The sequence below is a fragment of the Acinonyx jubatus genome, chromosome D1 (assembly GCF_027475565.1).
Source record: "Acinonyx jubatus isolate Ajub_Pintada_27869175 chromosome D1, VMU_Ajub_asm_v1.0, whole genome shotgun sequence".
Classification (NCBI taxonomy): Eukaryota; Metazoa; Chordata; class Mammalia; order Carnivora; family Felidae; genus Acinonyx; species Acinonyx jubatus.
In genome coordinates, this window is record NC_069390.1 from 97,536,992 (window position 1) to 97,557,478 (window position 20,487).

Genomic DNA, 20,487 nt, shown 5'->3' on the forward strand with positions numbered 1-20,487 from the left:
AACAAGACTTTCATTTATAATTTGCCTGTGGTTTTAGGTAGAGCAGTGACTAGCTGCCCTTGAACTCATGGCGGGACTTGTCCCTCACTGTTTCTCTTCCCCCAATCCTAGACAGACCAATATTTAACCTTAAGAAGTCAGAAACTTAAACCCCTCAAGAGAGCTAGGCTATACTGTCCTTACCAATCACGTCCTTTGCAAAGCTCTGATCTCACGAAGGCCTGATGCAGGGTCCTTTAGGTGTAACCTGGTCTGAGGAGGGAGCGGGAGTAATGACTTCCAAAGTCCCCTTCAGGTAGAGGGTTGGCCAGTGATGTCAAGACTGTCTTACAAGGAGCCATGTGACCTCCCAGCCCAATGTAGGATAAACGGTCTTGGAAGGAAAACTGAGGATGCATTTCAAGAACTTCATGCCTCAGAGGGGTTACGTGGGTAACTATACCTCAAAACAATGAGAGCCCAGAGGTGCACAGCCAGGGGTGAATCGAGGGGACTTAGCCTCGCGAGGTGAGCGGGGTAGGTAAGGGAAGCCTGTGCCGGTGTCTATTTGCTCAGTGGTTGGTTGTCCTTACGGGGGGGCAAGCACTGGCACTCAGAGCCAGCACCTCTCCCTTATCTTGTTTTGTGATATTGTAACATTAGGGGGTCATTTTCACATCCTGTGTGGTTGTCTCATTGTCACGAGTCCCTTTCCTCAAGAGGTTTTTCTATCACGATCGTGCCAAGGGTAACCCTTCCTCTGCACGGTTAACAATGGGAGAGGTGATCCCGATGGTTACAACCTGCCCCCCCACTCCCACACCGGGAGCGATAGAAGATATTTGACAGGAGTTCTATTGTGAAAGCTCCGTGAGCTCAGGTCAAAATGTTTGTCCAACACACGAGATTTCTGACCATGCAGAATTATCTTAAGAGCATCTGCTGAGGAGATGTCAGGATCTGAAGAAGCGAGGTAAAAGTTGAGAATTTAAGCGGAGTCCTATTCTCAAGGTGCTTAAGGTGCATCTGATGCTTTGGCTGGATTTCTGAAGACCAAGATTCATTTTATGCATCTATTATATATTTGTATGTATAAGATTCTTATCTTCATTGTTCAGATAGTAGAGCTTATAGTTTGGGAGGTGAGCGTGGAGAGCAAGACTTTAATCAAACAAGCCCACAAATAAATAGATAATTAGAAATTATGATAAATGCCCCAAAGGAAAGATAAATAGTCTTATTAAAACATGTGGCTTGCCGGGGGGTAGGTGGGGGCACCTGGCGGCTCAGTTGGTTAGGGCGTCTGATTCTTGGTTTCGGCTCAGGTCACAGATCTGATGGTTCGTGGGTTCGAGCCCCACAGTGGGCTCTGAGCTGACAGGGCGGAGCCTGCTTGGGATTCTGCCTCCCTCTCTCTCTACCCCTCCCCTGCTCTCTCTCTCTCTCTCTCTCTCTCTCTCAATAACTAAACAAATACATAAATATTAAAACAACAATAACAACAAAACAAAACATGTGGCTAGGCATCTGACCTGGTAAGTGTGGCTCAGGAGAGATTTCCCTGAGGAAGCCACACTGACTTGACATTTGAAAGCTGAACAGGAGTTCACTGGGTGAAGTGGGCGGGAAAAGCACTCAGTTGGGGGAGCAGATTCATCTTGTTTGGATACATGAAGTTCAGCGAAGTTTTGCTCTAAAACGTGGAATACTTTCAGAAACACGAGGGGCAGTACAGGGCAGTGAGGGGACAGGTTCTGATCCAGAATGCCTGGGCTTGAATCCTGGCTCTGCCGCTTGCTATGAGTTATCGGGCAAGTCACTTCACCAATCTGTGCCTTAGCGTCCCAGTCTTGGAGACCTCATAGGGTTGTTGCAAAGGTTACATGGGTCAACGTGTAGAGCATTCAGGCGGTACCTGGCATGTAACCCTCTCGGAATTATTGCATATGTAACTACTGATTTCTGGCGTGGTCCTATATTAACGAGGGGGGAGAAAAGGTCCGATCTTTTAATGGTAAGGAGGAGGCCCCGGAGACTGAGTGATTTCCCAGAGATCAAAGAATTAGTTAATGGAAGGTCTGACCCAGGAAGAGAATTTTTTAGGAATTCAAATCTGTGCTTTTTCCACGAACTCATTGCTTTTCTCTTCATTCACAGGGAGTTCTACCGGTGCATATGAGTACTTAGAACCAAAAATGATATCTCGTATTCTTTTTTTAAAAAATATAATTTATTGTCAAATTGGCTAACGTACAGTGTGTAAAATGTGCTCTTGGTTTCAGGGGTAGATTCCGTGGTTCATCGCTTACACACAACACCCAGTGCTCATCCCAACAAGCGCCCTCCTCAATGCCCATCACCCATTTTCCCCTCTCCCCCACCCCCCAATCCTCAGATTGTTCTCTGTATTTAAAAGTCTCTTATGGTTTGCCTCCCTCCCTCTCTGTTTGGAACTATTTTTTTTCCCCTTCCCTTCCCCCGTGGTCCTCTGTTAAGTTTCTCAAGATCTACATATGAGTGAAAAAATACTGATCTCTTGTATTCATTAGATTATTTGCACGTTTCCTAAGATTTGTTTGAAAATGGTTGGGTGTGGCTCTGAGTGACTGGAGTTTGGTGACGAGGTTCAGAGTCTCTTTGGGATCACCTGTGTCCTCAGGATAGAATGGCCCGAGTTGTAGGGAATGTAAGTTGGTTTCAATGTGGTGGTCATCTTGGCAGCTATTTGCACTCACCCAGCACATGCCAGGCACGTTAGTGGTGCTGCAGCACAGGCCTGGGACACTCGTAAACAGGAACATATGGTCCTTCTTGAGAATCTAGACTTACTGCGGTTTGGTGTTAGACCTATAAATCAACTGTTCCTCCTCCAAGCAGAGGGTGCACTGCTCTGGGGGAATGTACAAGAATAGTTTGCCGGACAGAGGAGGGAACACAACCAACTCCCTGAAGAGGAATTCAGCCAGAACGTTCAGGGATCTCAGATATCCCAGATATGCTGAATTACAATGACGCATGCTCTAAAGGAAGCTCTTTTTCATGGATGTGTGGGGTGGGATGGGTGTCGTGGAGCCAGAAGACGACTGTTGCTCTCTTGAGAGAGATCTGTGTTTTTATCAGAGGTGTTTGGGGGAAACTTAGTATGACTCTTGGTATATCTGAGTCAGTGTAATTATTATCTACATTGTGATGGGGTTCAAAAATTGAAACTTAAAAGAGTTTCCAGTTCATTCTGATTCATCATTTGCCATTCCTATAAACGTAGACGCTCAGAACCCAAATCTCTCTCAACGCTACAAATTCTGTTTCCTATCTGATTTTTAGGTTATGAGAAACAGGATCTTATGTGGTAATGATTTCTACTTTTTGAAGCACTGTTATCTATATTATCCTGTTTGATCCTTGCATTATTGTCCTCATGTTACAGGCAACAGGAAACTGAGGTTCCGCAAGGTCAACTGACTTCTCTGCATAAGTGGGACCTAGGGTAGGACCTCCTTGAACAGTTTGACCCTGATTTTCCAGATGGAGGATTTTGTTGTTTAGAACGCAGGTAAGGAATCTCTTAGGTAATCATTGTGTACAAGTTACAATGGCCACAACATGTGGACTTCCCACCAGCGCTGGGTGGGGTACTGTGACGGTATTACACAAAGGCGGCTTTCCTCCTAGCACGTTCTAGGTAGAGTTCTTTTAACGGCAGGATGTTCCGGGGGCAGGGATCATGGCTGAGACCAGACATAGCGGTTGGTAGGAACCCTAAACTGGTTGGATTGTAACTCCCTGCAGTTGGTGTTCTGTTTCATTAAGAAAATTGTGGGGCATGGTGAAAAACAATGAATCCTTTCCCAGAGCTGGTAGACGCAGCGAAATTAACACCACAGAGATAATATAGATACTTAAAAAGTACTTTTTTGCCCATGTGCAGGCCCAGTCTCAGTCTATCCCTGCTGCCTTGCTTAAAAAGGTGGGGGGCGGGGGGGAGGGGAGGGCAAAAAAAAAAAAAGCTCACCATGTGTATTTTATGCAGCTCCTTTCCGCCACAGAACGCGGTGAGTGCCTTAACTGGGTTGAAAATTTTCTCCTTATTTGTGTAGCTCCTTTCCCACATGTCCTGAACATTCTCTATATGCTTAAAAGTAATACTTTTAATTTACTTGGAGAGATAGGCAAAAATCTCACACTGAGTCAGCTGTCATCTTTTGTTTATGTGACATCCTTAGGTTGTAGAAATGGCCAGGGTTGTCATCTCAAGGACATCCTGAAATTATTTGCTTTTTTCCTCTTGAAAAGCAATTGTCATCTAATCTTCTCTTACAGCCAATCTAAAGCGGCCCCCAAGCGACTCTCCAAACACTGCTTTGTTTTGTTTCATGACAGCACTTTCTAGCATCTGCTATTTTCTTGTTCATTCACTTGCTTCTTTTTCTCCCCCCTCCATCTCCCCCCCCCCCCCCCCCCCCAGCTCGCAAACTGCAGGTGAGTGGCACCTTGTCCTTGTCCTTGTTCGGGGCTATAGCCCAGTGCCTCAGGCACAGAGTGGCTCACAGAGGCACTCACTGTGGTTTGTTAACAAACTTCTCTTGATGCTATTTTCTGATCTTTTTTTTCTTTTATCTGAAGGTTGGAAAATTGGAGAGCAGGCATGTGTTGCCCACTGAAACTCCTCCTGATGCCAGTGTTACTGGGTAAGTAGAAACCAAGGAACCAAGGAGGGCGTTTGATTTCTTGTAAGTCTCATGCGTTTTCGAAAGCCGGCTTTATAGATTTTCATTTCCCTTTGGTTTGCTGAAAACGGAAACCCCAACCTGGAACATCCTAGTTTTGCTGAAGCAGCTGTTTTAGAAGCTAGGTAGCAAACTCTTTCTTGGAAAGCTGAATCTTCCTCTGTTTCTATTAGAAACAGAAGGCCTTCGGGTCCTTGATTGTGTGTTCTAGGACCTTCCTATGTGGTACGAAGAAAATTTCTCTCTGGCATTCCTGCGCTTTAAATCGTGACCTTAAGAACACAGCTAGTCTCAGATCAGGAAATGAAATTACCGAAGAGAGTCCCAGAATCCCTGTTCTCTGCTGTTGCTGTAGCTACACCAGCCTTCTTGTGGTTCCTCAAATGCACTGAGCTCTTCACAATTTGGGGTAGTTTCTTTTGCCAGGACTTTCTCTCCCCACCTTACCCCAGCGAGCCTGCCTAAGGCTTCCTTAGCCTTCAGGTTTCTCCTTAAGCTTCCTTCCTTCTGGAAACCTCCTCTGAACCATGCCACACACCCCCCCTGCCCCCCAGCCCCCATCCCCGGCCCCGGCCCCTGGCCCTCAGGTTGGGTTGGAGTCTCCTGTTCATGTAACTTCTGTGCTCTGGGCTGCTTCTTGTGTATAGTTCATGTCTTCTTTCTAAGTTGTCCGTCCTTTCTCCCTGCCTTTTCTTTTTTTTTTTTTTTTAAAGCTTATTTTTATTTATTTTGAGGGGGGAGGGGTGGAGAGAGAGAGGGAGACGGAATCCCAAGCAGGCTGTGCACTGACCGCACATAGCCCCTTGCAGGACTCGAACTCACAAACCGTGAGATCATGACTTGAGCCAAAACCAGGAGTCGGATGCTTAACCGACTGAGCCACGCAGGCATCCTTCTCCCTGCCTTTTCTCTTTATCCCATGGAGATAGCTCTGTAGGAAGAATGAATGACTAAGGTGCTTTGCTCTCATAGTCTCTTATTTTTCCTCTTTATTATTAGTTTTTTAGCTGTGCATGGTAACCTAAACACTGACTCAGCAACGTGCACATAAGAACTGCCTTTGCTCTAATTCCAGGAAACAGAGAATGTGCACCAATATGCAGACACACACACACACACACACACACACGCACACACACACACACGAAAATAGTATGTATTTAAGAGAAGCTTTTAGAACCATGCAGGCTGGTCATGTTCTGAGGCTCTTTAGACATTTCCTCAGAGGCACAGGAGGCAGCCTGCAGATTTCTGCCCTTCCAGCCAGAGACCTAACAATTCAGCCCCGTAGGCGGTGGCATCAGGGCATTTTGTATTTCTTTGCAGAGAGCTTTTTCCTCTGTAGAAAGTCTCATTTTCTCCATCCGTTGTTCTACAAAGGTTACCCGTCAGGTGTCAGTTTCTCGTCGCTTTGGTGGCTGCCTCTGCTTTCTAGCTAACCTTCACTTAATACTACATAGGGCGCTCTTAATATTAAATGAAATTAGCTTAATATTAAACTAATTAAATTAAATTAAAGGTATAAGAACACCTTTAAGCACGTGTGAATTTGCTCAGTTCTTCCTTACAGGAAAATTCCAAATCGGCTTTGGAGATGATTTTGGTGTCTTTCCAAACACTTTCCCTCCAAAGGGTGTAGGGTTCATGTTTTCGTTTCCGTCTTCCCTACTGTGCGCGCCTGCTGTTGGGCAGGAAGTTAACCCTCTTCTCTCAGGGCAACAGCTTGCATGAAAAGACTGGCACATTTTCTGTTTATTCCCATACGTGTTCACTTGGCTCTTCCTCGATAGAAACTGGCCAGCACCTAGAGGGGTCTTGCTCAATGTTGTCTCTCCACGCAGGGCACATCTTGTGCAAACGGAAAGAGCCGCGTAATGGTTTCCTCTTTTAATGAAAAGAGAGGTGCTTTGAGCGATATATAGATAGTGGAGTGGTGCCTATGCATAAACACCTGGGATCTGAAAAGCCGGGGCTGACGGCAAAGCTGGGGTGGGAAGCGGGGTGGAGACAGACACAAAGAAAAAGCGGAGGGAAGAACCGTGCTCTGCTGGTCTAATTACAAGGACCTGCACGGACAGCCAGAATCAGCCAGCAAAGTCAGAGAGAAGCTTTTGTAAGGGAACTAAAGAAAAGGAAAAGAGGAGGGAAGCAAAGAATACTTGTGAGTTGGCTTTTTAGATAGGGAACCCATGGGAAACTAGGAGCAGGAGACATGTCATTTCCTGTTTGTGGGTGTCTAAATGCATGACCCGGAAGGAGAACATCAGGGTTTCCCTGAAAGCGAACTCAGAGAGGGGCACCTGGGTGGCTCAGTCGGTTAAAGCATCTGACTCTTGATTTCTGCTCAGGTCATGATCTCATGGTTTGGGAGATCGAGCCCCACGTTGGGCTCTGCGCTGGGCGTGAAGCCCGCTTGGGATTCTCTCTCCCTCTCTCTCTGCCCCTTCCCTGCTCTCTCTCTCTTTCTCTCTCTCAAAATAAATAAATAAACTTAAAAACTAGAAGGAAAGAAAGGAGCTGGGAGAAAGGAAGTCCAGAAACAGGGAAGGGACCAGCTAGGAGAACAGGATCAATTTGCATTTTTGCAATATGAAGATTGCAGAACCCCTCCAACTTGAGACATGTGCATAACTAGAAGGTATTTCTCTTACCCTTGGGAGTGCCCTGCTGGTTTGAGTGAGGGGCCTCTGAGTACTTTGTCTGTGTTGGGTCATCTGGGGAGGGAAGACGTATAGTACTTCGTGATTAATACTGATTTTTGTGGTTGAGGGTGTTTGTCTAAATGATGTCTCCTCTTGCCTTTGGCTTCTATAGATTATTCCCTGGGCCTGAATGACTTGATTGTTTCCTCCCTTGAGCTAACGGTCCATGTGGGTGATTCAGCCCTGATGGGGTGTGTTTTCCAGAGCACAGAAGAGAAACATGTGACCAAGGTAGACTGGATGTTCTCATCGGGAGAGCACGCCAAGGTAACAAGGAGTAAATACAACTCTGTGGTAGAAACCCCTGGCCAATGGTGTGAGGACAGCATGGGGAGAGGGAGAATCAGGTCATCAGGTGCCATGAGGTGGTGTTGTCAGAGTTTGGGTTCTGAAGCTTGTCGGAACTGAGCCTCTTCCTTGCTCGGCCCTTTGGCCGTGCGACCCACTGGGCCAGTAACTCCACTTGGCTGACCTTCAGCCTCCACATCTGTGGCGATGAAAGTCATTATCGTAATGGTAATGTTTACCTTTTGGGTCCTTGAGAAGCAATGAGAGACGTGCCCATGAAGTTCTTTTTGTTTCTTTTCTCGATGTTTGCCCTTTGTAGAGTAGTTTAGGTGGTTGGGAGGCTGACAAGGGGAGAGAATTGGTCTAGACAGAAGAGGCATAAGAATGATGTCACAATAATCTTTTTTGGCGGGGAGAGGACCAGATTCTTTCGGTATTCCGTGCCCCATTCATGTGCTGGGGAATCGTCTCTTTCTCCTTCATGGCCGCTTCAGGTGTTGGGATTAGAAGATGAAGCATGGCCGAGAGGGGGTCTTTCATGGGAGCTCTTTGGAGTGGGAAATAGTGTATACACCCCATCAGAGATTCTGTAGAGATACCTGTATCTCAGGATCATTTGTGGAATCTATCCTAAGTAACGTGTTACTAACGGTAAGGTCCCGAAGTGTACAAACGAAATACTCTTTATGTAGCTCATAGCATGTTATTCCTTTAATACTTTTCTCACTCAAATTTTTATTAGTATTTTGTATTATGAGAGGGATAGGCCCATGGTGTACGTAGAAATAAGAATTTCCCAGGGCTCCCCTTCCCAGCCTGCAAGCCAGTCCATGATGATGACTCCTTCTCAAGCTGTATGATATGCTGCCTGGAAGAGGGCAGAAGGGGGGTGGGGAGTGATGGCCAACCTGCCAGGGACCGTCACCACTACCGGTCTGGGGGATTGCCTCAAGGCTTTGAATGCCCTTGAATCCAGGGGCCATAGCAGAAAACGGGGTGGAGATGAGAGAAGGTGTTCAAAAGTTGTGAGTTTGAATCCCCAGAGTGACCTTCAGAGTGGATGTTACATTTTACCTCAGACTGTAAGAAATGGATATGTATGGACCATAGTCCGCCATTTGTGTGTGAAATAAGGCACAGGGCCTTGTTCAAGTTACAGTGTTACCCGGCACCAAGTACTTTTTAATCATAAGGACAAGGATGATGACAAGTACGATGGCGATGGTGATGATGCCGTTGCCTCCACAGAACAGGGTCTTTTGCATCCAGACTCCTAGGTCTGGTGCCCGTGACTTTAGATTTTCCCCCCAATGTTGTGTTGCCCTCCAGGATGATTATGTGCTATACTATTACGCCAACCTCAGCGTGCCTGTGGGGCGCTTCCAGAACCGTGTGCGCTTGGTGGGAGACATCTCACGCAGCGATGGTTCTCTCCTGCTCCAAAATGTGGAAGAGGCCGACCAGGGAACCTACACTTGTGAAATCCGGCTTGAAATGGAGAGTCTGGTGTTCAAGAAAGCGGTGGTGCTGCATGTTCTACCAGAGGAAACCAAAGGTATGCGAATGCTTACCTAGAGAAGTGTGAAGGGGCAAGAGATCTGATGTGCAAAGAGGGAAGGGAACCGACTTTGTTGAACAAATGCCAGCCTTTGGTCTAGACCCTACCACAGAGTGAATCTGCGATAGTTGGTGTTCTTTTTTTTTTTTTTCTTTTTAATTTTTTTCTGTTTATTTAATTTTGAGAGAGAGAGAGGCAGACTGCAAGTGGGGGAGGGGCAGAGAGAAAGAGGGAGAGACGGAATCGGAAGCAGGCTCCAGGCTCTGAGCTGTCAGCACAGAGCCCGACGTGGGGGTTCGAACCCACGAACGGTGAGATCGCGACCCGAGCCGCAGTTGGACGCTTAACCGACTGAGCCACCCAGGCACCCCAGTAATTGGTGTTCTTTAAAGAAAAATCTTGACAGTGGTAATTTTATTATTACCTTAAATGTGTCCCATCATCATGAAAATGCCGTGGAGGAAATATTGGTCTTTTCATTTTACAGATGAATTAACTTGAGGCTCAGAGAGGCTTAGATGTGACTTGTCTAAGGACGCATGTTTATTAAATGGCGCATCTAGTACTTAAGCCCTGGAGCCTCTGACATCAAAGTCCCTATTCCTTTTACCCTGTCCTTTTACCTACTTCCCGTCCGTTATCCTCAGTGACACCATGTCCATATTTAGTAGGTTCCTCTGGTAAGCGTTCTAGGGGACAGAAAAGAAATCAGAGGATCTCGGTATCTTCTTTGGATTTCATCTTCCCATTTGTAAATGGAGGGTGTGCCTTCAGTAGACTGCTGGTGTTCAAACTGTGCTGTGTAGTACCCTAAAGGTCCAAGGAACCTGGTAGGCTGCGCAAAGGGTGAGAGCAGGGCAGGGGTTAATAGAGGATCTGGTCTAAGAGGACCTCAGGCCTCCAACTGCAACCAAAGTCCTTTATCTTTCTCCTGTTTTATTCATTGGGCTGCCAGAGAAGATTTTGTTTGAAGAAAGAATTCTGCTGCCTTAAAAAAAACCTTGAAAACCCTAGAATTAGATATATTCTTTCAAAGTGTTGAGGGACGAGTCTACGGTCTCAGGAAAGCTTGCTAGAACCTGGGCCTCCTCTCCTCCCCCAGCTGGTTTGGCCCGCTGTGTGCGCCTCTTTGGTGATGCCCATCACGCCTGCCCAGATGTGTCTTCCCTGTTCACCTGGGTCTGTATTCTTTGTCCTCTGACCAGCCTTGGACCCCCTGCCTGGCACAGAGTAAGCCATCGATAAACATTTGTCGAATGAGGGGCGCCTGGGTGGCTCAGTCGGTTGAGCATCCGACTTCGGCTCAGATCATGAGCTCATGGTTTGTGGGTTCCAGCCCCACATCAGGGTCTGTGCTGATGGCTCAGAGTCTGGAGGCTGCTTCCGATTCGGTGTCTCCTTCTCTCTCTCTCTCTGCCCCTCCCCCATTCATGCTCTGTCTCTCTCTGTATCTCAAAAATAAATAAACATTTTAAAAATTAAAACAAACAGACATTTGTCGAATGAATGAAATTCTGGAATTAGCACCCTTCACTTGGAATCCTGTTTCTAAAAACTGGAGCTGTAAAAGGGATTGTAGAAGGTGGCCTCTGACCTCCCTCCTAAACTTTTCTACTTTTTTTCCTTTTCTTTTTTGTTTTAAAGTTTATTTATTTTGAGAGAGAGGAGGGGGAGAGAGTATCCCAGGCTAACAGCACAGAGCCTGTTAGATGAGGGGCTCGATCTCATGAACCATGAGATCATGACCTGAGCTGAAATCAAGAGCCAGATGCTTAACTGACCGAACCACCCAGGCGCCCCGCCCCCCTACTTTCTTTCAGGTGACATTTTTCTTTTGATTTCAAAGCTGTAGTTCTCCAGAAAGGAAATGAATCAGCTATTTCCCCAAGGATCATCTTTGGGCTACTCCTTTCTGCTTTGTCCTCTGATGCCATGCCCAAATGCTTGTCCATACAAATACAGCCTATAAAATAGGAGCCTTTTCCCTCTTTGAAGAGACGCAGAGGCCATAAAGTAAAAGAAGCCAATTTCAGAATTGGAAAATCCATGGACACAGGCTAGAACAATTTTAGGGTTTGTCAGATATTTGCCCCGTAGCCAGTGGAGCAACCTGTATTTATTTTTCCCTTGTGGCCGGAAAGGGAGTAGAGCCAACTCCTAAAAATCTGCCTGCTGGCCACTGGAAAGTTGTCCAGCTTGCTTGGTGGAGGTTGTCTTCCCCCATGTGAAGTCATCTATACTTTGCTCTACAGAGTTTACTCCTCAGTTTATAATTTTTCTATGCTCCTGCTACCATTTAGAATTTTTTCCATGATCCTACTGCTTCAATTCCTTTTTCCTCATAGGTTTTATTTTAAATATCACAGACAATATTCTTGCAAACAAAAATATTAACTTCCTGTACTTTTGCTCTAGAACCAGCCATCCTTCACTTACGTGAGGGGGCCCGGTACAGTGAGTGAGAGCTTTTGCGCATTTCTTCACTTAGGTCTGGGGTGTGTGCTTGCTCAGCCTTTTATGGGCCGTGTGCCTTTGGGTGCTTTCACCTTCTTCCTCTGAAAATGGGCAAACGATAGTGCATGTCTCAAAATATTGTAATGACTGGCTGATATGTTACATACACCGTGTCTGGCACATGCCTGGTGCAATGAAAGGTGCAGAATGGGTCAGTTATATTTACTGCATTTTAAAAATAGAGCTCAGTTGGTGAAGCGTCCAACTTCGGCTCAGGTCATGATCTCACGGGGTGAGTTGGAGCTCCACATCAGGCTCCTTGTGAGAGTGCAGAGCCTGCTTGGGATTCTGTCTCTCTCTCTCTCTCTCTCTCTCTCTCCCCGCCCCCCTTTCTCTCTGCCTCCCCTTCCCCACTCACTTGCCATCTCTCTCTTTCAGAATAAATAAATAAACTTAAAAAAAAATAGAGTTCAGCTCTTAATGTGCTGTTGGATTTAGGGGGACCTTCCCTCCCTATCCGTCTTCTTTGGAGTGAATTTTTGTTACTTTCAAAATGACTCCCTCCATAGAGTTTCAAGTTCATAATATTTTCTTTTGCTTTCCTCCTATTGTGCATCTCCCCTGCTGGGCAGGAAGTTCATGTTCCCCCAGAGCAACAATTTGGATGAAAAGATCGGCTTATGCCCCAAGTTTGCTCCTTCATGAGCATTGCTTAATGCTCTTTTGAAGGAATTCTGTCCAGTTAAGCCCTAGGTTTGTGTCTCCCCAAACACCATCCTGCCTTTCATTTCTTAACTGACTTTGGGGTTGGTTTGTGTAGCGTATTCTTGAAAAATCAGAATCATTTTGCTAGTTTTTTTTTTCAGTGGCCCCTTGAAATGATTTACGCAGTAAACACATGATGGGGTCAGTTGCGCGTACAAAAAAAGCAGAAAGAAGAGTCTAGGAGTTGGGAAGCCAGAAGCAAGGGAATCTGTTGGGGGAGTGGGGGCAGGGATTAAAACAGAAAGACAAGCCAAGAGAAAAGCTGTCTATTGTCTTGGCCTAATTAGCAAGCAGTCCTGTGACCTGTACCATAGCCAGCGCTGTCTTAAGCCAGTCCTAAGACAACCTGTAAAAAGAAGGAAAGAAATTGAAGAAAGTCACCCGTGATTCAGTTTTTCAGCTCAAAGAGCCAGTGGGTTATATATAAGCATGAGAATTATATAACTTTCCACTTCCTGTTTATGTTCGGCAGATGTGGGCTTCTAAGCCGGTGATCGGAAAGAGGGGGGCTTCGAAAAAAGAAGAAAGAAAGAGGGGGCTTCAAGATTTTCTGTCCTTTCTTTAGTATAAACCTGAAGTTGAATTGGGACTGGAGAGAAATTCTGGAAAAGGGGAAGGAGCAGGGAATTAAAGGGAATCAGAATGTGTTTACCGTAGATTGAAGACCCCTCAGAGTTGACGTGTGTGGGTAGCCACGGGTATTCTCTCAGCTGTGGGGTGTCATGTGAGTGAGACGCCTCTGAGTGCTTTGTCCACACGGGATCATCTGGCTCATCTGCGGAGTGAATGTGTGTGGTATTTGGGGGGTGGCATTGATTTTATGGCTGAGGATCTTTGGCTAAACATGATCTCTTCTGGAAGTTCTTTGACTTCTGTAGATTATACCTTGGGTTTGACTTGAGTTACCCTTTTATCCCCAGAGCTCATGGCCCATGTGGGTGATTCGACTCAGCTGGGCTGTGTTCTCCAGAGCACAGGAGAGAAACGCATGACCAAGGTAGACTGGACGTTCTCATCAGGAGAGCATGCCAAGGTAAAGGAGAAAGCACCACTGCTGTGCTGTCGAAGCCCCTGGCGGATGGCGTCAGGGTGGTGTGGGGGCAGGGGGAATCGGGGCAGTGGGTGCCGTGCGGAGGTGTTGCAGGGCTTGGGCTTCGGAGCTTGTCAGAACTGGGCCTCAGCTCAGCCACTTGGCTGTGGGCAACTTTAGCTTCCTGGTGGGAAAAATGGCTCTGGTGCAGATGAGGAAGAGGAGAAGGATGATATTCTTGCTGCTGCTGCTGCTGCCTGCTCAGCTTTTAGGGCCGTGGGGACGCATGTATTAGATCGTCCGTGCAAAGCATTTGTACGTGACTTGGTCACTGCCTTTTAGTTTCCTTCCTCTTTTCCCTTCTCTTTGTAGAGTCCATGGGAGAATGAGGGGGGTTGACTTTGGTGGCCTTGTCTCTAAGCTCCTGGCTGGGCATAAGAATCGTTGCATTCTTATTTTTATTTTGGTTATTTTTATAAGTTTTCTTCTGTGCCCCGCTGCCCCACTTCTGGGATGGAGGGAATTTTCTTTGTCTCTATGGGTGCTTCAGGTGTTGGCATTAGTAGGTCCTGGGGGCCAACGCGCAGACTAGTTCATGGGAACTTGCGTGCAAGCAACAGGTGAGTTCACGAGACCACAGGCGTCCTTTGTGCCTGCTGATGTACATGTGGGGCAAGGTGCGCTGCGGGGGATATCCCAGGTCGGTTACTGTTAATAAAAATTAAGGTGCAAAGTTTATAAAAGATTTATCTTTTCTAAATTAAGACATATTCCCAGCCACCTCTGTTAAAAAGTCATTTGTACTCACTCGATTCCTGTATGCCGTCTGAGTGGGCCTCATGGTGGCATATGGGGAATTACATGTGGCCCCAGGTTCACCTCTGGGAGCTTGTCGTGCATTTAGATGTCAACTGCTAAGTGAGTCACTGCAGAAAATAGGTTGAGAATGAGCCTTTCGAGCTGTGAATTCAAAACACAGAGAGGTTTCGCATCCATGTTTGTATCCGTATACCCATTTCCTTTTCTTAAAAGCCTTAAAAAATGTTTTAAGTTTATTTATTTATTTGAGAGGGACAGAGACAGGGTGAGTGGGGGAGGGGTAGAGAGAGGAGAAAGAGAGAGAGAGAGAGAGAGAGAGAGAGAGAGAGAGAGAGAGAGAATCCTAAGCAGGCTCCTTTAACAGGTATTTACTTACTCATTTAACAGGTATTTTAAGCACCTATGTAGCAAACACTCACGGCTCCTGCCCTGATGGGAGACTTACGGTCAAGATCAAGGGATATATACAGTAAAATAATGAGGAAACAAATATATGCTATGTCAGGTATTAGTAAGAGCTATGAGGAACAAGAAGGCAGACGTTTGTGGTTCTTACTGTATATAGGTGGTCAGAGAGCCCTCACTGAACAGATGACATTTGAGCAGAGATTTGAAGTGAGGGAGTGAACCATGTGTATTTTGGGAGGGAGGGATGTCCCAGGCATAGGGAGCAGAAAGTACAAAGGCCCTGAGGCCAGTACTCAAGGAGAGCAAAGAGGCCGGTGTGGGTGGAATGAAGTGGTGAAGTGACCCGAAGAGGTAAAGTGAAGAAAAAGTGTAAGATGAAATCAGAGAGGAAAATGGAGCGGGGCAGATCATGGAGGGCCTTGTACTTTTAGCAGAAATGGGAGGGGGCATTGGAGGGTTTTGAGTAGAGGGGTAACATGATTTAACTTCTATTTCCTTTTTTTTTTTTTAACATTTATTTATTATTGAGAGACAGAGAGAGACAGAGCATGAGCAGGGGAGGGGCTGAGAGATGGGGATACACAGAATCCGAAGCAGGCTCCAGGCTCTGAGCTGTCAGTACAGAGCCCGTCGTGGGGCTCGAACTCACAAACCGCGAGATCATGATCTGAGCCGAAGTCGGACACTTAACCGACGGAGCCACCCAGGCGCCCCTTTTTAAAAATATTTTTAACGTTTATTCATTTTTTGAGAGACAGAGCGTGAATGGGGGAGGGGCAGAGAGAGAGGGAGACGCAGAATCTGAAGCAGGTCCAGGCTCTAAGCTGTCAGCACAGAGCCCAACACGGGGCTCGAACCCACAAACCGCGAGATCATGACCTGAGCCGAAATTGGACGCTTAGCCAACTGAGCTACCCCGGCGCCCCTTAGCTTCTATTTCTAAGGGCTCATCTGCTGAGAATAGACCAGTTTGGAGAAAGCAGGGAGACAAGTAAGGAAGCTTATTGCAGGAATTGAGGTGAGAGATGCGGTGGCCTGGGTCAGAATGGTAACCATGGAGGAGGTGACAAATAGCTAGATTTGGGATATATCTTCAAGGCAGAGGTGACAGGATTTGCTGAGGGATTTTCCATGTGAATTTAAGAAAGCGAGGAGTTTAGTAGGATAACTTCAAGATTTTTGGCCGGAGCATCTGGAAGAAGGCATTGCCACTTACCAAAGTGGGATGGACTGGAAGGGGCTGGTTTGGGGGAAGAATGTGGAATTTAGTCTTAGACGTGTTTCCAGGGTCTGTCGGAAATCCACTTGGGAGTGCCATAAGAAGTCAAGGGGCCCTTGTGCTTCCTTTTATGGGAAGGGAAGGCCTCTTGTGCCACTTTCCTCATCCTTTTCTGCCCAGGGGACAGGCGTTCACGGTTCGGTGGTGTCCTTCACAGTGACACAGGCTGTGCCCCTGTGTGTGTGCATGGCCTCATGTTGTCTGATATTTCACTGCCCACACACGCAGGGCCCTGCACGTCCTGAGAGCCCCCCACTCAACCTTGCCCATGCCCCGACCCCCTTGGTCTTTGCAAACTCATACTTTGCCTTTCCCTTCTAGGAGGAGGTTATGTTACGTTATCACTCCAAACTCAGGGTACCTGTGGGGAACCCCCAGAACCGGGGCCGCTTCCAGAACCGTGTAACCCTGGTGGGGGACACCTCCCGCAATGATGCGTCTATCATGCTCCAAGGAGTGCGGGAGTCTGACAGAGGAAGCTACACCTGCAGTATCCACCTGGGGAACCTGACCTTCAAGAAAACCACCGTGCTGCACGTGATCCTGAAAGAGCCCCGAAGTATCTGACGTTCGGCTGGGGAGGGATGGGGGGCCTCGTAGCGGGTGGGCATGGCCGGGACTAGGGTGAGGCCAGAGGCATTCAGGGTGCAGAATTTCAGGGGGCGTCTGTCTCTTACAAGCGCTTGTGCCCTGGACTTCAGTGGCCTTGACAGTGGCATTTGGAGCCCTAGGCACCTTGCTTGCCTCGCTCTAGTTCTGGCCCTGAGGATGTATAAGGTCAAGGGAGCTGGTATTTGGTGAACACACGCCTTCTGCCAGAACTCACTCGTTGCCGGTGTGATAGGCTGATGGAAAGGTACAGGAGCTCAGAGGTGGATTGGAGTTGGTGTCCGAAGTCACTTTTTACTTGGGTGCTGTATGCTCCGTAGTGGGAGGGAAAATGACCCTGAGCTGGGGAGAGACAGCACCGAACAGAGAGAAAACAGGAAGAGACCGGAGCCCCAAACAGAGGCGTTTTCTGTATTCAGGCCAACCCTGTGCATTAAAGCCAGTGGTATGTGGGAGAATAAAGACTCGATTGTGTGGACGGAGAGGGTGATTGGTGAGGGGTTAAAGTTAAACCAGAGCACAGGTAACAGTCAGGATGTGGCCTGTGGACTTTGCCTTTTGCTAGAGCCCTTCGCTGGGGGTTGGCTGCGGTTTTTTGGGGGCGGGGAAGTGAATGAGGCCAGAACACAGCTCGGTACCTCTGACCAGAGATCTGGGTCAATGGAAGCACCTCCCTGTAACAGCACAGGCTCCCAGCCGGAGAGGGAAGCAGGACAAATGGCTTTCTTCACCTCCTCATGAACATGAAGTTGTGTTTTCCACTTCACGGAGGAAATACACACCATTAGTGGGGGCTCGCTCAACCTCCAAGGCCTCCCCGCCCGCAGGCCTACCTCCATCTGCCCCCCTCCTTACCTCCGTCCTGCCCCCCAAGGCTCCCTTCCGCCCCGGGCTGATCCGAACCTCTGTGCTCAGGTGACATGTTCTCCCCCTCGGGAACCTCGTGCTTTCTACTGGCTTCTGCTCCTCAGCCTATAAATACGCTCAGCTCTTCCTCTTACCTTCTGTCCTCGTCTACTCTAGCTCGCACCCTGTGTCTTTTTTTCTCTCTTAAAGCAGACACAACTCACATACCGTACAGCTCACCCATTTAAAGCATGCAACTCAGGGGTTCCAGAAAATTCAGAGTTGTGCGACCATCACTGCAATCAGTCGTGTCTTTCTTTCTTGACTTAGCCAAGTAGTTTGCTCAGAGGCTGAATGTGGTGTCTCCTCTGTCACCTCCAATGAATTCCTGAGTGCACTGCAACCTGTCTTCTGCTCCTGCCTCTACTTACCTCACATCACTAATGGTACTCTAATCGCCCATCCTCGGTCGCCTTTACCCGAGTAGGATTGGACACTGCATCCTCTCTATATTCAGTAAATATTATATTGGGTTCCCTTCTTCTCTTCTTCCCTCCTCTCTCCCTCCCTCCCTCCCTCCATCCCTTCCTTCCTCCTCCCCTCTCTTCCTTCTCTCCTTCCTCCTCCCCTCTCTTCCTTCTCTCCTTCCTCCTCTGTCCCTCTTCCCTTCCTTCTTCCCTTTCTTCCTTCCTTCCTCCCTCCCTCCTCCCTTCCTTCCGTCCTTTCCCTCCTTCCTCCCTCCCTCCTCCCTTCCTTCCTCCCTCCCTCCCTCCCTCCCTTCCTCCCTCCCCTCCTTCCTCCCTCCCTCCCTCCCTTCCTCCCTCTCTTCCTTCCTCCCTCCCTTCCTTCCTCTCTCCCTTCTTTCCTCTCTTCCTCTCTTTCTTCTTTCCTTCCTTCCTACCTCTCCCTCTTCCCCTCCTTTCCTTCTTTCCTCCTCCCCTCCTTCCCTTCCTTTCTTCCTCCCTCCCTCCCTCCGTCTCTTCCTTCTCTCCTTCCTTCCTACCTCTCCCTCCTCCCCTCCTTTCCTCCCTCCTCCCCTCCTTCCCTTCCTTCCTTCCTTCCAAATTCTAGCCAGATATTCCACAAATTCCTCAATCACAACATAGCCAAACCTGCCCCTGCACACGTCTCCACAGCTCATCTCCAGCTTATCTCCTCCACCTGCGTTAACGCCGTCACCATCTACACGGTTACCTAGCCGGATGCCTGGGAGTTGTGCCTGATTCTTCCCTTTCCCATGACCTCCAATCTAACAGGTCAACAGGTCCTGTCATGTCTACTACTGATTTTGGGTCTGCCTTCTTTCCAGTCCTATGCTAGGCTCTGGCTGTCTTCCCCTCTGGCTTGGCCTGCAGGCCCCCAACACGTATCTGCTCTTATCCTCGGCCCCGCTCTCATCCTTCCTGTGGCTCTCTGTGCCATCCTGTCAATCACAGATCTCCGCATTCTGTCCAGTGCTTGTAATCTTTCAGTGGTTTCTCCATTGTCTACAGAAACAAAAACCAGACTCCTGGCTGGGATAATCAAGGCCCTTCATGACTGGGGACTCTGTTATCTATCCAGCCTCATTCTCCACTGTACCCACGAATGCAACCTTGAACCAGACCCCCAGAACGATTTCTACTTTCTGAATGTACCATCCTGCCGGGCCTCCAGACTTGGCACATACTGTGCCCCACCATCCTTCCCCATATCGTTTGCCCAGCAAACTTGATGTTTCCTCAAGGGTTTTAAAGGGCTGAGGAATTCTCATCTGCCCCCCGTAGAAGTGGGTACCCTTTTTCCTCTGTGCCCCTCTGTGCCCCATGTGGACTTCCGTCATAGCACCTAGAGCAGTCTGTGGTTCTCTGTCGATGTGTTTGTCCCTCTTCTTGAGATTAGGGACCACGCGTTGTCTCTGGAGCTTCCGTGCCTAGTGATATCTGGCACCCAGGAGGTGTTTACGTATGTATTTAGAGGGACATGAGGAAATGAATGAGGGGTGCCATATGGGTAGAAGTGCCCCTGAAGGCCTTACCTGGCATTCTGACTATGAGGCTGGGTGTTGTAGCATGTATCCTTTTGAAAGCAACCACTTTCTCGTAGAAAGATCTACAGCCTCTGAAGCATCTGTTGTTTTATTTTAAGATAGAATTGTTAATGTAAAAGGAAACTCTGCTGTAGGTAAGGTGCTATTCTCTTCGCCCACCCACCTTGACCTATACTGTAGGGGTGAGCAAGGGAGCCAGACTTGGCTCTCCATCTAATGGGGACCGCTGGAGTCCCAGGGTTTCCACATGGGGTGGAGTCTGGCTTTCTCCCCCAGCTTCCTGACTTGGCTGTTGCTCCTTGGTATAGAACTTGTGGGACTCTCAGCTCTTTTCCCGAAACACTAAGACCCTCTAATTGCTTTTCTCCTTTCCCAAGCATTGGTGACCCCAGCAGCCCTCAAACCTGAGATCCTGGGTGGTAATCAGCTGGTGATCATTGTGGGGATTGTCTGTGGCACTATCCTGCTGCTTCCCGTTCTGATATTGATCGTGAAGAACACCCACAGGAATGCGAGGTACAGGGCTGGGTTGGGACGCTGGTGGTACCTCTAACCCGAAGTGGGAGAGTGACAGCACCCTAACCGTGCCATTTTCCCAGAAGGGGGTTACTTTAAAATAGAATCATTTGTGGTTGTCAAATTAGATGTCATCTAGGTAGGGACCCCCACCCCCTGCTCACCGTGCTCCAGAAAGTCCTTGCACGTCCCCACACCCTCTTCATTCACTTTGGTATTTCACAAAGATTGCCAGCTCTTTTGTAACTGGTGGCCTAAGGAGAGCATTATTAAGAGTATAAACCTTTTGCAAGAGCTATAATGGTGCCAGTCCGTGCCTGAGAGAAATGGTTTTTGGATTATCCGCGATATCCACTTCACCTAGAAGCTCAGATCTTGGTGCTCCGACCCAGCAGCAGTGTTTCATTGGCCATTGGCAGGCCCATGGCCCCCCCGCCCCCCATTTACCCAAGTGTTGATGACGAAGTCTTGTGGCTGT

The 20,487-nt window shown here is 47.9% G+C and overlaps 1 protein-coding gene and 1 long non-coding RNA gene across 5 annotated transcripts in view; one reads left to right on the plus strand and one right to left on the minus strand.

Moving 5' to 3' along the window:
* MPZL3 (myelin protein zero like 3) overlaps positions 1-20,487 on the plus strand; it is a 51,888-nt gene that overhangs the window by 25,886 nt on the left and 5,515 nt on the right. For 3 of the 4 annotated variants that reach the window (XM_053204042.1, XM_015062272.3, XM_053204044.1), the window contains 6 exons: positions 4,603-4,667; positions 7,521-7,675; positions 9,026-9,251; positions 13,394-13,506; positions 16,331-16,568; positions 19,871-20,009. In XM_053204042.1, coding sequence (XP_053060017.1) covers positions 4,603-4,667; positions 7,521-7,675; positions 9,026-9,251; positions 13,394-13,506; positions 16,331-16,568; positions 19,871-20,009 — 936 coding nt within the window. Of the gene's footprint in view, positions 1-2,402; positions 3,533-4,602; positions 4,668-7,520; positions 7,676-9,025; positions 9,252-13,393; positions 13,507-16,330; positions 16,569-19,870; positions 20,010-20,487 lie in introns of those variants that run through there. The other variant, XM_015062280.3, reaches the window with a different exon arrangement.
* On the minus strand, positions 12,135-17,980 carry LOC128311928 (uncharacterized). The gene is made up of 3 exons (XR_008290639.1): positions 17,257-17,980; positions 14,312-14,463; positions 12,135-14,211 (listed from the first exon to the last, which is right to left on the minus strand). It is a non-coding gene; the product is annotated as an uncharacterized LOC128311928 (long non-coding RNA).